Here is a 14451-nt window from a genome sequence, read left to right on the forward strand (position 1 = left end):
TAGGTATAGGTATAGGCTACAGCAGTACAGATTGAGAACACGATGATCTTGGCCTGGCATGCACTCACTCCACTCCCCTCCCAGTCCACAAGCGCGCGCACGCACACACCACACGCACACATGCGCGCATCACATGAACGTGCCGCGCGCGCCCGCTGTATAAATGGAGCCAGCTGTGTCACGTAAAAGCTTTTATTGTGAAAGTGTTGCGTTGAGTCCGACGCGTTGCTCGTCAGAGTCAACTCTCTGCAACTTTAACTTGACTTGAAGCGGTTTTAATTGTTTTATTTTTTTATCCGTTGTTCAAATCATCATCCTACACACCTGGACAGACATGGTGAGTTATTGATTTCATCTTGTACATTTTTCAATTGCTTAAAAGTTCCCAATTTGAGTATGAATAGGCTACATATAGGATTTAGCAAATTCGTTTTATTAGGCTATAATTTAACATTCGCAGAATCGCTGTTTTAATGATAGCCTATCTCCGTTTATTGTCATTAATCATTATAGCCTACAAGCAATTAAATGCTCAAAACAGCTTCCCAAACTGGCTATCTTTGCAACCTAAAGGCAGCATTCTTTTTTTTTTTTAATATGCGATATGCGATAATAAATGCAGGATTATTAATTAAAGACAATTACAATCTATTTAGGCTAAAGTAAACCATGGGGACTCTTTGTGTAGGTTAGACATTTACATGGAAGGAACAGATGGGACTGCAAAAATAGTGTAGACATTTCTGAGAGCTTTTCAACTGTGAACCTTTGTCAACATGCAGCTATTATTACACTTGTCCACAAACATGCGTAGGCCTACTATATATGTATATGTCTGAATTAAGTGAAAGCATGCATGTAAGCCTCTTCCACCAAATATAAATATTGATCTGAAAAGGGGAAATAAGCTGTCGTGGGTTTTTTTTGTCAGTGACCAATCTAATCAGTGAGTGGCCATAGGCACAGCCTACAATTAGCCATATATGTTTATCATTATGAATTTGTCAATGTAGATCTCGGTAATCAATCAATCAATCAATCAATATTATTATTAACCCTTGTACTGTGCACTTGTTCATAATGCATTGGCTCTCAAATTGGGTCCTTGGCTAATCACCATATTTTATTTGTTTATTTAAAAAAAAAAAGCAGATCTCAGAGCTCCACGAGCTTGTAGACTAGTTGTGACCTTCTATAGGGTTTTTTGAAAAGGCATGGAAATGTGCAAATATTTGAATACATATTTATTAGGGATGTCCCGTTACACTTTTTGAGTGGTGCAACCACTCCCTTATACGGAGCTATGTGTGTGCCTGGCTGGGTGGGTGCCTGGGTCTGAGCATGAAAATAACATGGTTGTTTTTCACCACCTGTGCGCAACCTAAAACACACACACACACACACACACACACACACACACACACACACAAACGCACATATTAACTGTATAGGCCTATATGATGATTTTGGGTGTGCCAGTACAGTACAGTGACAGTACAGTACAGTACAGTAGAGGGACCCCCAGTCCCCCCACACAGTAACTCTGTCATTTATCAACCGTTTCGGCCCGGCCCCCTGGGTGCGTTCGGTGTTCCCACATGGTAACACTCATTTCTCTATCCGTTTCGGACACGGGGGTTCATTCAGGTTCATATATGTGCATATAATATATGCACATATAGCTATATATAGAGACATATATTTCCTTTTTATATCCTTATATCCATGTGGATAAAAAGGAAATATATGTCTCTATATAGCTTATTCAATTTATATTTCCATGTGGGGGGGAGGGGGGGGGGGGGGGGGTTTGCATCAGCTATAGGTCAGGCGTAACCTCGCCCGGCTTTCCACCACATCGGAGGAAAGCCTGGTCTCTGTTTCAAAAGTCCGTATGATCCTGTCGGGAGCAGGATGATATCGTTATACGTCACGTTGTATAGTATTGTTTTGTAGTCGACAAACAGGAACAACAGGCTGGCGGCAACTTCCTTTTCCCTCTCAATAAAAGCTCTCGTATGTAGCCTGTATATAGCTTTTATTGAGAAAAATCGCTTTGAGGGGAAAAGGAAGTTGCATGCCGCCTGTTGTTCCTGCCTGTCGACTATACAAAACAATACTACAACGTGACGTAACGATATCGTCCACTCCCGACAGGATCTGGGAACCGCTGGCATAAACTATATGGATAGCATATGGACTATGGACTGGATAACATAGACGTGCCGGGACGCCCACCCATATATTGGTCCTGCCCATCCTAGTGGGGCAGCGGCCTGCGAGCTTGTATAGGTCAGCAACTTTCAAATGGGAACCAGTGGTATATATAGTAGTATAGGCTACTTAATTCATTACTTTTCACCACTGTAAATACTTATTCATGTCAGTCAGCAGCATAAAACCATCGCGCGTGTGTGTGTGTGTGTGTGTGTGTGTGTGCGTGTGCGTGTGCGTGTGTGCGTGTGCGTGTGCACCATCGCGTGGGTGTGTGTGTGTGTGTGTGTGTGTGTGTGTGTGTGTGTGTGTGTGTGCGTGTGCGTGCGTGCGTCCGTGAAGAAGAAAATAAAAATAGTTAAATTCTTCACATGTTGAAACACGGCTGCTTAATTGAAGCACTAAGCTAAATGTAAACTATTAAACCAGTCTGTCCTGTTTTCATAAGTGTTTACAGTCTTTATACTTGTAATAATAGCTGACACGCGCACACATGCGCGCACACACACACACACACACACACACACACACACACACACACACACACACACACACACACACACACACACACACACACACACACACACACACACACATCCTTGCATACATACATACCAGTACACATTCTTAACCTACATAAATCATAAGCAAGTGACAACATGTCTCGGGTGGGATGCAAGCACACATACTATAATGGGTTGTCCTGTCTTAGAGACAGAGTGGTTCTCTGTTATGTCAAGGACCCCCAAATATAAATATAGATGTGGCGCGTGGACCTCCATCTGAAAATACTTTGTGCAAGCTAGGGACCCCCACATGCAAGTGTTGTGCTTGTAGATTGCCTATTTTATTTCACATGTCTGATGTGCTAGCCTACAGTATATAAAAAGGTTTCAAGTAGTAAAACTGATCGTGACACTCGTGATTTTGCCTCTGGGACCTCCTGGAACCCCTTCGAGGACCATTGGGGGTCCTACATAAGGACCTTATACTTTGAGAACCACTGGAATTAAGCACACATATGGATTGCACAAACTTGCACTGGTGGATTGATTGTTTGTTTGATTGTTTGATTGATTGATTGATTGAATACTTCATTAGTCAAAACTGTAAACAGCACGGAGGTACAGTAAAGCATTTATAGGCCAGTGTCATGTTTCATGTCAAGGAACCTCAATCCCAAATGATACATATTTGGTCGCGGACCCCCATCTCAAAATATGTTGTGCCATGGATCTCTGAAATTCAAGACTCAAGACATTTTCTGGTCATTTTACTTAATGTTTTTGAAATTATTGTACAAATAGCAGATGTAGCCTACTGTACAAGCTTGCAGCATGGCACAAAGTGACACACCGTGAGCTTGTAGATCAGCAATGTTTTAATGTGTTGTGATGCTGTATTAACTACTTGTGCTATAGCAAAAATAGCAGATATACAAGCAGCTCATGGTCATAACACGTCACTTCATGCTGCACTATGGGCTTTAAGTTGTAGATCTGCTATTTTTTTTAAGTCATCAAAATTTGTGCATATCTTTAGTTTGAATATATATATATATATTTATTTTTAGCTTTCAAAAATAGCAGATGTACAAGCTCACATCGCGTTACTGTGGCACGTACTTTTTAGCTATTGCTATTTTAGATTGGTTTTAAAATTATTATTATTTAGGGTCCTTAAGGTTTGAGAACTATACTGATTTGAAGGCATTTGTAGAATCAGCCTCAGGTCTAGGAACATTTACCATTTAGATCTGCTATTTTTCAACAGGTAAAGTTTAAAAAAATTATGGTTAAAACGCTAAGGTGACACAAATGCGTTCCAGGTCTTAACAGGTTTTATAATGCTGTCTTCTTTCTTTTGGTGGGTGCGGGTGGTTTCCAGAGAGAGTGCATCGCCATCCACGTGGGCCAGGCAGGCGTGCAGACGGGGAACTCCTGCTGGGAGCTCTTCTGCCTGGAGCATGGCGTGGGGCCGGACGGCCTGTTCGTGGAGGACAAGGCAGAGCCGCAGCCATTGAACTCCCGCCAGGAGCCCTTCAACACCTTCTTCAACACCAGCGGCTCGGGGCACCACGTCCCCAGAGCCCTGTACGTGGACCTGGAGCCCACCGTGGTCGGTACGCTCTGCTCACTATGGAAGGGTTCCCCAAAACAAAACTTTAAAAAAAATCTTCGAGGGGCCACAAGAGGGCGCAAGGAGATCGTTTTAGACCGGTGCTTTTCAAACACTGGGTCACCGCAGACACATGTTTATTATGGGTCCCTTCATTTTCATATATTCAGCTAATATTAGTGTAGATTTTTGTCTTACGCAAACGTCTTAAATTGTGTGTGTGTGTGTGTGTGTGTGTGTGTGTGTGTGTGTGTGTGTGTGTGTGTGTGTGTGTGTGTGTGTGTGTGTGTGTGTGTGTGTGTGGCGTTGCGTTGCGTCACTCACTGCTCGCGTTGTCACTGCTCACGTTGCGCATAATTGCCTTCCTACCTTGATGTATTAATGAGCATCAACGACCATCACCTGGGCACAGTCACAGACACACAGCTCGCCTCTACAGAACTCTACTACTGAAAAGACTGCATGGAGTCTCGCATTTCTGTAAAATTACTTAATTTACAACTGTAAACATGCTTTCTTGTTTAGAACCTAGCTTGAGTTAACTAAAAAAGCTTACTTTGATGGCATCTTAGGATAGATCTATTTGACAGTGCAGAAACATAATTGCCTTCCATGATGTATTAATGAGCATCATGCAACGACCATCACCTGGGCACAGTCACAGACACACAGCTCCCCTCTATACAGTGCTCTACTACTGATTACTGATTACTCATTTCTCTCCAAAAGCACTTGAATATGATGGAATATTATGATTAACCCATTCTGACCTGAGATCAGATTCATACGAGGTTTCCACTAGGACACACACTGGTCTGATTAATCCATTCTGACCTGAGATCAGATTCTAGAAAAATGTCAGTCGTTCTTCGATTTTTCAAAAATAGCAGACCTACAAGCTCGTATCGCGCCACTCGGTGGCGCGATATGAGCTTGTAGATCTGCTATTTTTCAATAGCTAAAGCATAACATGATGCCAACACCAAAATGGGTGCCCGGTCAGAATGGGTTAAAGCTCACAATTTTTCCTACTCAGTCTGTGTCTCATAGGAGGGCTGTGGGCAGTTTAGAAACCGTCTTCCAGTGACATCATCATTAGTCAGATATTTTTTTAAACAAGATTTTGTTTTACAAAAATGTTTAGATTTTCATTATCGTGAGAGCGATGGCTTCCATTTTCGCATTGCAACTTTTCAGGACTATAAAAAGCCCGCAGTTTCTATTAACTTGTATTCCCCATCGATGATGTCACTGGAAGACGGTTTCTGAACTGCCCACAGCCCTCCTATGAGATACAGACTGAGTAGAATTTTTTTTTCTCGCAATTCTTTCATGATTTATTGGTGAGGACCTATTATATGAAGATAGGTTGAAAAGTGGTGAAGTGGTCCTTTAAGTGGTTAGATTAAAAAATGTTCTTTTTTTTGGTGTTCCTTTTCAGATGAAGTGCGTGTTGGGAAGTATAAAGATCTGTTCCACCCGGAGCAGCTCATCTCTGGGAAGGAGGACGCTGCCAACAACTATGCCCGTGGACACTACACCGTAGGGAAAGAGATCATTGATAAAGTATTGGAACGGGTCCGTAAGATGGTTAGTGGACTTCAACCTTTCACAGTCGCTCTCAACCTGTGGGTCGGGACCCCGTGGGGGGGGGGGGGGGTCCACTCCACACATGATTTTCTTTTGCGGGGGGGATGACAGTGAAGTGACAATAGCACTTCTACAAGCTTGTATATCTGCTATTTTCAAAAGATTCTTTACATAATTATTTGAAAACTCGAAACTCGACATTCTGCATAACGAGACTTAGTTTACTTTTGGTACTTTGACGCCAATACTTTAGCACTTTTGCCTCAAGTACATTTTGAACTACCAGCTCAAGCTGGCCTTGTGGTTAGAGTGTCCGCCCTGAGACTGGGAGGTCGGGGTTCAATCCCCGGCCGGCCGGCGTCATACCAAAAATGGGACCCAGTGCCTCCCTGCTTGACACTCAAGGGCATCAAGGGTTGGATTGGGGGTATAAGTCCCTGTGACATACTAGCGTCATGTCCAGGGGGTGTACTTGTACATCAAGCTGCCTCACGCTACAGAAACAGGAGATAGGCTCCTGCCCCTATGGGCCTCATGGCTCGGCAAGGCTATACTTACTTACTTACATTTTGAACTCCAGACTTCTACTTGTAACAGAGTATTTCTATACATGGATCTACTTTTAACGTATCGTATGGCGTTTCCCTACCCCTGTCCTAACCGCGCTCCATATACGCCGCAGGCCGACCAGTGCACGGGCCTGCAGGGCTTCCTGGTCTTCCACAGCTTCGGCGGCGGGACGGGCTCGGGCCTCACCTCGCTGCTCATGGAGCGCCTCTCGGTGGACTTCGGCAAGCGGCCCAAGCTGGAGTTCGCCGTGTACCCGGCGCCGCGCGTGTCCACGGCCGTGGTGGAGCCGTACAATGCCGTGCTCGCCACGCACTCCACGCTGGAGCACTCGGACTGCGCCTTCATGGTGGACAACGAGGCCGTCTACGACATCTGCCGCCGCAACATGGGCGTGGAGCGGCCGTCCTACGCCAACCTCAACCGCCTCGTCGCTCAGGTGTGCACATATATATATATATATATACAGATGTGCCATTCCTATTATTAGGCTTCACTCACACGGTCACGACAGAATGTCGTATAGCTGATGCAAGCTCGCAATGCATTTCCAATGGGAGTCACATGGTTTGACACAACATTGTTGTTGTATGAGGGGGAGGGGGGGGCAGTCGAAACACAGCCGAAAGCCGTACAACAACAATGTCGTGTCAAACCATGTGACTTCAGGCCCAGGCGGTGGCGTAACCGCCTGGGGCACCCGACTGGTAATTCAGTCGCAGTGTGCTGCGGGTTCGACTCCCGAGCCCGACACGGCCTTTACTCCATGTCTTCCCCCATCTCTCTCCCGTTTCCTGTCAGCCTACTGTCTGTCCCTTCAAAAAAACAATAAAAGGCGTAAGCCGCAAAAAAAACAAACAAAACATGTGACTTCCATTGGAAATGCATTGGGGCGGCCATGACACTTACCCTTTGTTTACCGTACATCTATAGCATCCAACAATGTTGTATGCTATATGCGAAGGTGTGAGTGAGGCCTCTTCGGCCCTCATTTATCAACCGTGCGTACGGCAAAATATGGGTGCACGCCGAAATTACCGACATTTTCGGCATTTACCATTTCCGCCAAAGCTTGAAATTGAATTGAACAAAAAGTCACGTCTGGTCGGGAGCCGTCGTACGCTTTGTCCTCGGCTCTTTTTCTGTCGTATACACAAGCGGAGCGGCATTGTCTGAACTGCTGACACGCTGTCACAGGCATCTAAACATATGTTTTCACTCATAAAATGATAATATAAAACGGTATGTGTATATACATGTAAAACAAAAAGAAAAAGAGAGATTTCCATCTTTACAAGTAATTAAAATCGCGCAATTAAAAACAATATAACATGTTTACAATGTATTAGTTTGTGCTTAATCAAACAGTGCTTTACTGGCCTTGTTATGCGAGCGCACTTGTGAGATGATTTGGGAGGCATGCAGTGATGCGGCATCACTGTGATATTATACAAAAGGCATAATTGGACTGCAAGCCTTTATTTCCAATTGACAATGACAAGAATATATATATATATCTTGCCTATTTGCAATTGTAGCAGGCTATAGGCGTAAGGGGCTTAATCATTCACCATTTAAATAAGTGCTTTGACAGTTCAGATAAAAGCGAGATCATTTTCGGGGGTCGGGAGGACGGGACCGCGGCGTGCGTCCGCCAACACATACCAGCACACATGCAAGCGGCAAGCCTTCATCCATATGTTTATGATTCGTTCATCAATGATCAAATCACTACATAAACGTTGATTATGACTGCCTTGACGACATGATAGCCTATCTCTCATGCAGGCATCACTCACCCACTGTCCCACAGGACTTTAATATCACAGCAGTGTGCAGTCTCACGCCTTCGCTGTGCACTGCGCACGAATGGGTAAAATTTATATAGGCCAGGCTGGCCAGCCTACAAATGTATTCCATTCATGGCGATGCGATGTCGAGGTGTCATGTAGGTGCGTGCGTGCATTTAGTCGACTTAATCTAGTCGATTTAGTCGACTAAAATGCATTTAGGCAGGCCGTGATTGCATTGAAATGCCTCATTCACAGTAATCTGTGCGCCGAAAATAGCAGATCCACCAGGCCGACCGGTGCACGGGTCTGCAAGGGTTCCGCCTGCATGTTGTGAGCTTGTAGATCAACTATTTTCAGAGAGTGATCACCTGCGCAGTGCGCACAACCAAGAATACAATCTAATGACTTGTCTTTTAGTTCTACTGTATCTCTTCTACACTAGTCCCTCTGTAACGTTTTAGTCAAGTTTTTATTTGTTGACGAAATTATCAACATCTCACATTGTTGTGTATTAGCTTGCCTGACACCTTGATCAAGTTGATCAGACCTTTCTGACCCCTCCCTCTGGCCGGCACCTATACAGTCATACGGCATTAAGCATTAGCCAATCTCAGGCCGGCACCAACAAAGAAGAAGAAAATGCGGTTAGGCCTTTCCCAAAAAACCCACGAAGAAGAAACCGTAATGTTATTCATAAAATATATTAATTTAACACCATAACACCGTCACCGTGGTTAATAATTGTTCATTTGGAATGTTCATTACATGAAAGTTTGTGTCTGGCCACTGTGAAGCCAAAACTAGAAGCTCAAAATGCCCTGGGATAGTGTAGAGGAGGGGGAAAGAGTTAGAAGTTTACTAAAATGTTGAGGGTTTAAGTGTAAATGTCTGAAAACACACATCAGACGGGTAGCGACTGATAAAGCCTTCATAATTCATTTTCCATGAGAGGCGCCGAGGCGGGTGTTCATGCGAGTCCAACGCAGTCCCGTGAAATTGTCACGCTTTTTTCCCCACACTATACACTGCGCGCCCCTCGTGTGCAGATCCAAGCAAGAATGCCTGTGTGTGTGTGTGTGTCACTCGCTCTGAAAAACCCATGTTTCTATGTCAGTTGTTGCTCAACCTTTTTCATGTCAAGGACCTCCAGAATTATCTCTATTGGGCCACGGACCTAACCTGACGCTGCCAGATGAGGGCGGTATTGGGGAAACATATTCCCCAACACAACACTCATCTGGGATCTCTGACGGAGTTGAGCCCTGAGTCAGATCTGCTTCGTACCGAACCAATCAGCGTGAGCTAAAGGCGGGATATGTGCAAAAGCGGATGTGACGGTATATAGACACGTCGATATGATTGGTTGTGTTTGCACGCCCACACGGTGATGGACAGACGCTCCCATCCAATCATCTACCATGTATCTTGAAAAAAAGGAACAGCCCCGTCATCGAATTTGCTTCCGCGATCCCAGATCCAAATAAGCTGTGAAACAAATTTGTGTAGCAAGCTTTTTGGATCTGGCAGCGTCAGGTTACCACGGACCCCCATCTCAAAATATGTAGTTCCAACAAAGAATGTTCCTGAAAAAAATCCCGTTGTGTCCACTAAGGTGGTGTCCTCCATCACGGCGTCGCTCCGCTTCGACGGGGCCCTGAACGTGGACCTGATGGAGTTCCAGACCAACCTGGTGCCCTTCCCGCGCGTCCACTTCCCCCTGGCCACCTACGCGCCCATCGTCTCCGCCGAGAAGGCTTTCCACGAGCAGCTGACCACGGCCGAGATCACAGGTGACTATATGAAATGGATAGTGTAGAGGAGGGGGGGAAAGAGTTAGAAGTTTACTAAAATGTTGAGGGTTTAAGTGTAAATGTCTGAAAACACACATCAGACGGGTAGCGACTGATAGCCTTCCACGAGCAGCTGACCACGGCCGAGATCACAGGTGACCATATGAAATGGTATAAATGGTGCATTTATATAGCGCCTTTATCCAAGGCGCTTTACATATATAGATTGTCCATCAATTCACCCATTCGCACACACACACACACACACACACATTCGTACACCGATGGCGGCACTATAGCCAGCACATCAGGAGCAATTAGGGGTTCAGTGTCTTCTTGCTCCAGGACACTTCGGACATTAACTCTGGGGGAGCCCGGGTTTCGAACTGGCAACCTTGCGGTTACCATCCAGCCACTCTATACCCCTGAAGCCACCACCGCCCCTATATATACTGTAGGGCAGTGGTTTTCAAACCCATTTCATACCAAGGTCCATTGTTTATTCGGCAGTTTGAGCCACAATAATCAGACTCTATACAAAGTAACTATACTAGAGTTTTCAAATAATTGAGTCGAAGTAAAAGTATTGTGGAAATACTCAAGCAAAGTCAAAATGATATACAGTACTTTCCACCACTGTCTACACCAAATCTCTTCACCAAAAATCTACAATCTTGTTGATTTGCTATTTTGTTGATTTGTTTTCTCGATTACTCAAGAATAGCTTCTTTTTTTTAATCATCTGTTCTATTGATAAAGGAATCAACGCAAAGAAAATAATCTGATGAATTATTTTTGGTGTGTGTGTGTGTGTGTGTGTGTGTGTGTGTGTGTGTGTGTGTGTGTGTGTGTGTGTGTGGTGTGTGTGTGTGTGTGTGTGTGTGTGTGTGTGTGTGTGTGTAAATAGCAGAACTATGAGCTGCGCACACACACATGAGCTCGTACATCTGCTATTCAAAAAAATATCCCCTCCGAAATCTATTATTTGAATTGAAATGGATATAGTTGCACTGTGGAAAGGAGCCGGGGGTAGCAGAGACTCAAATGTTGAGGTTCTCTCTGGGATCTCGCATGTTCCATGTTTTGGGGGATATAAAGCCAGAGAGGCCTGCTGCAGACCTAATTGTGCAGGTCGGTGCCTTGCATGGTTTCCTCCCACCATCATCGTGTGAATGGGTGAATGTAATGCACAATCTTATGTGAAGCACTTTGGATAAAAAAGCGCTGTATAAATGCACCATTTACCATTTATTTAGACCTTTTGTTTTGCACCTCTTGCAGGCGACTGCTTCGAGCCGATGAACCAGATGGTGAAGTGTGACCCGCGGCGGGGTAAATACATGGCGTGCTGCATGCTCTACCGCGGCGACGTCGTCCCCAAGGACGTCACCTCGGCCATCGCTAGCATCAAGACCCGGCGCTCCGTCCAGTTCGTGGACTGGTGCCCCACGGGATTCAAGGTGGGAGGAGGATGTGTGATGCTGTTTGCAGTGGTGGTTAACCCATTCTGACCTGAGATCAGATTCATACGAGGTTTCCACTGGACACACGCTGGTCTGATTAACCCATTCTGACCTGAGATCAGATTCTAAAAATGTCAGTCGTTCTTCGATTTTTCAAAAATAGAAGACCTACAAGCTCGTAGCGCGCCACTCGGTGGCGCGCTATGAGCTTGTAGATCTGCTATTTTTCAATAGCTAAAGCATAACATGATGCTAACACCAGAATGGGTTCCTGTTCAGAATGGGTTAAATGTATACTTGTAACTGCCATTTTTCCAGTTTCCAGTCTCCTTTGCAGTTGCTTCACAGGTATGGGAGTGATCCTACGCAGTACACACACACACACACACACACACACACAGAAAATTGCAACAGGTGGATGTCCAGTCTTTGATCCAGTTTGAGTGTTATTTATTTATCAGAAGTTAAAGTGAGCAGGTGAAATCATGGACATGAACACACCAGTGATGTTATTAGTATAGATGTTACAACAAGTTTGTCTCTGTTCTGCTGCTGCTACTGGTAAGAACGGTTTGCTCCCTGGTTCCCTGTGTCTATAGTGATCTGATTAGTGCGCCTGAGTGACCCTCTAAATACACACCCAGTGCTGTCAAATCTAAAGCCCGCCACCAAGTGTTCAAAAATAATATGCCAACCTAACCAATAATATATAGCACCATCCTAATGGCTCCTACAGTACTCACCTGTTTTGTTTTACTTTAAGTAAAAGCATCAACACTGCATTATAGAAATACTCTTTTATAAGTAAAAATCCGGAATAAAGAAATGACGTGAGTAAAAGTAAAGCATTGGCATCAAAATCTATACTTAAGCCGCAATAAAGTACTCCTTATGCAGAATGTCCCTCATATACGATACGTACGTACTATAACTTTACACGAGTCAATTTAGCATGAACATAGCCGATCAAATAGCCGCTCTCAACACGGTGCGTTGCGTCGCGCCGCGAGCTTGTCGATCGGGCTATCTTCAGCGATGCCATTCCGCACAATAACCGAAAACCGAAAAGGCACTATAGAGCGCCCAGTCCCCGCCCCCTTTCAGAAAAGCGAGTGGCCCAGGAAGTGGAAGCCCCATATGCATTCTCCCATCGGCACTTTTAATATAATTTATTTAAAGACGGTTACGCCGCGGACAAAGCCAATTCGGATCGTGACGAATCATGACAATGAACACAATATTTTGGGCCGATCAAATAATTTATAAGACGAAAAATAAAACAAATAGTGTTGTCTCCTGACTTTCTTTTCTTCTTTCTAATGATTTGATCGTCCCAAAATATTGTGTTCATTGTCATGATTCGTCACGATACGAATTGGCTTTGTCCGCGGCGTAACCGTCTTTAAATAAATTATATTAAAAGTGCCGATGGGAGAATGCATGGGGCTTCCACTTCCTGGGCCACTCGCTTTTCTGAAAGGGGGCGGGACTGCGGCGCTCTATAGCCCTGAGGGACTCTGTGTATAGTACCCACATGGGGTTCAAGTTCACACCGCTGTCGTTCACCACCACCAGGTGGGCATCAACCAGCAGCCGCCCACGTCGGTCCCCGGAGGCGACCTGGCCAAGACGCTGCGCGCCGTGTGCATGCTGAGCAACACCACGGCCATCGGCGAGGCCTGGGCGCGCCTGGACCACAAGTTTGACCTGATGTACGCCAAGCGGGCCTTCGTCCACTGGTACGTGGGCGAGGGCATGGAGGAGGGCGAGTTCGCCGAGGCCCGGGAGGACTTGGCCGGCCTGGAGAAGGACTACGAGGAGTGTGGCCTGGCGTGCGACGACGACTGCGACGAAGACGACGACGAAGGCGGGGAGTTCTAAAAAAAAAAATGCTCTGAAAATGATGCACGTCTTTTGTATGCCGTATATAAACAATTCCCGGGCTTTCATTTAAAGTGGCAATGTGTAATTATCTTAACGAATGGAATATAATCGTGTCTGATGTGTGTATGTTAAAGGGATTGTGACATTAAAAAAAAGGTTTTGGAATTGTTCTTATTTTTTTTTTAGGTTTTCTAATCTCAATTGCACCCAAAAAAAACATGAACTTTTAACATTCAGTAGATTTTCTGTGATCTGGGGTTTTCTGGCTCAAACAGGTGCTCTGATTTGCTGGCAGTTTGTGATGTAAGAGCCTGCAAATCCCATATTTGTCAATGGGATTTGCCAGAACCAGCTTCATTGTAGCTCAAAAGGCTTCCAAACCCCAAAGAAAACTTCAGACCACAGAACATTCACTGAATGTTCAAAGTTCAGGTTTTTTGGGTGTAATTGAGGTCATAAAACCTAAAACAAAAAACAAAAATAAATGAAAATGAATGTCATAAAACCTTTAATGCAATTAACTTACACAACCTGTATGGTAGTGGGCTATGTTAATGTTGATATACAATATCACTTCTATTTCTTCTATTGAGACATTAAGGTTGTGTCAAAGGTCATGACTCTCACCTAGACACAGGATCTGACATACATTTTTACCTGATGGTCGAGATTCAATTCATCCCCTGAGCAAGCAGGCAGGCTCTATTAGCTCAATGGTAAACATGTTAGCACTTTAGCGCAGAAAACCGGGTTCAAGTCCAGGGTATAGAAGAGGAAAGTCACTGTACATAGTGCAGCTTTAAGTCAGTGTACATATAGTGTACATATGGACCCTTTCGGGTCTCACTTCATTGTGTATTAATAAAATAATCATGCACTCCATCTTTATTAAAACATGTTTCATGTTTCAATAAAACATTATAGAAAATCTTTCTCATTGCTTCATAGCTTCTTGTGTTGTATGATCATTATTATGTAATAGAATATGATTATAAACTGTATACTGTAGGGTATAGGCCTACATATATATCG

At 44.4% G+C, this 14451-nt stretch overlaps 1 protein-coding gene across 1 annotated transcript; it reads left to right on the top strand.

The window, feature by feature from the left end:
• Positions 1-217: 217 nt before the first annotated feature.
• On the top strand, positions 218-13625 carry tuba5 (tubulin alpha 5). The gene is made up of 7 exons (XM_080764231.1): positions 218-337; positions 4102-4336; positions 5774-5922; positions 6605-6928; positions 9895-10072; positions 11354-11532; positions 13111-13625. Exons 1-7 carry the CDS (start codon positions 335-337, stop codon positions 13414-13416), a joined length of 1374 nt encoding a protein of 457 aa, XP_080620357.1. The 5' UTR covers positions 218-334; the 3' UTR covers positions 13417-13625.
• The last annotated feature ends 826 nt before the right edge of the window (positions 13626-14451 follow it).

Source organism: Protomyctophum bolini (assembly GCF_963924005.1).
Source record: "Protomyctophum bolini genome assembly, chromosome: 5".
NCBI classification, from domain to species: domain Eukaryota; kingdom Metazoa; phylum Chordata; class Actinopteri; order Myctophiformes; family Myctophidae; genus Protomyctophum; species Protomyctophum bolini.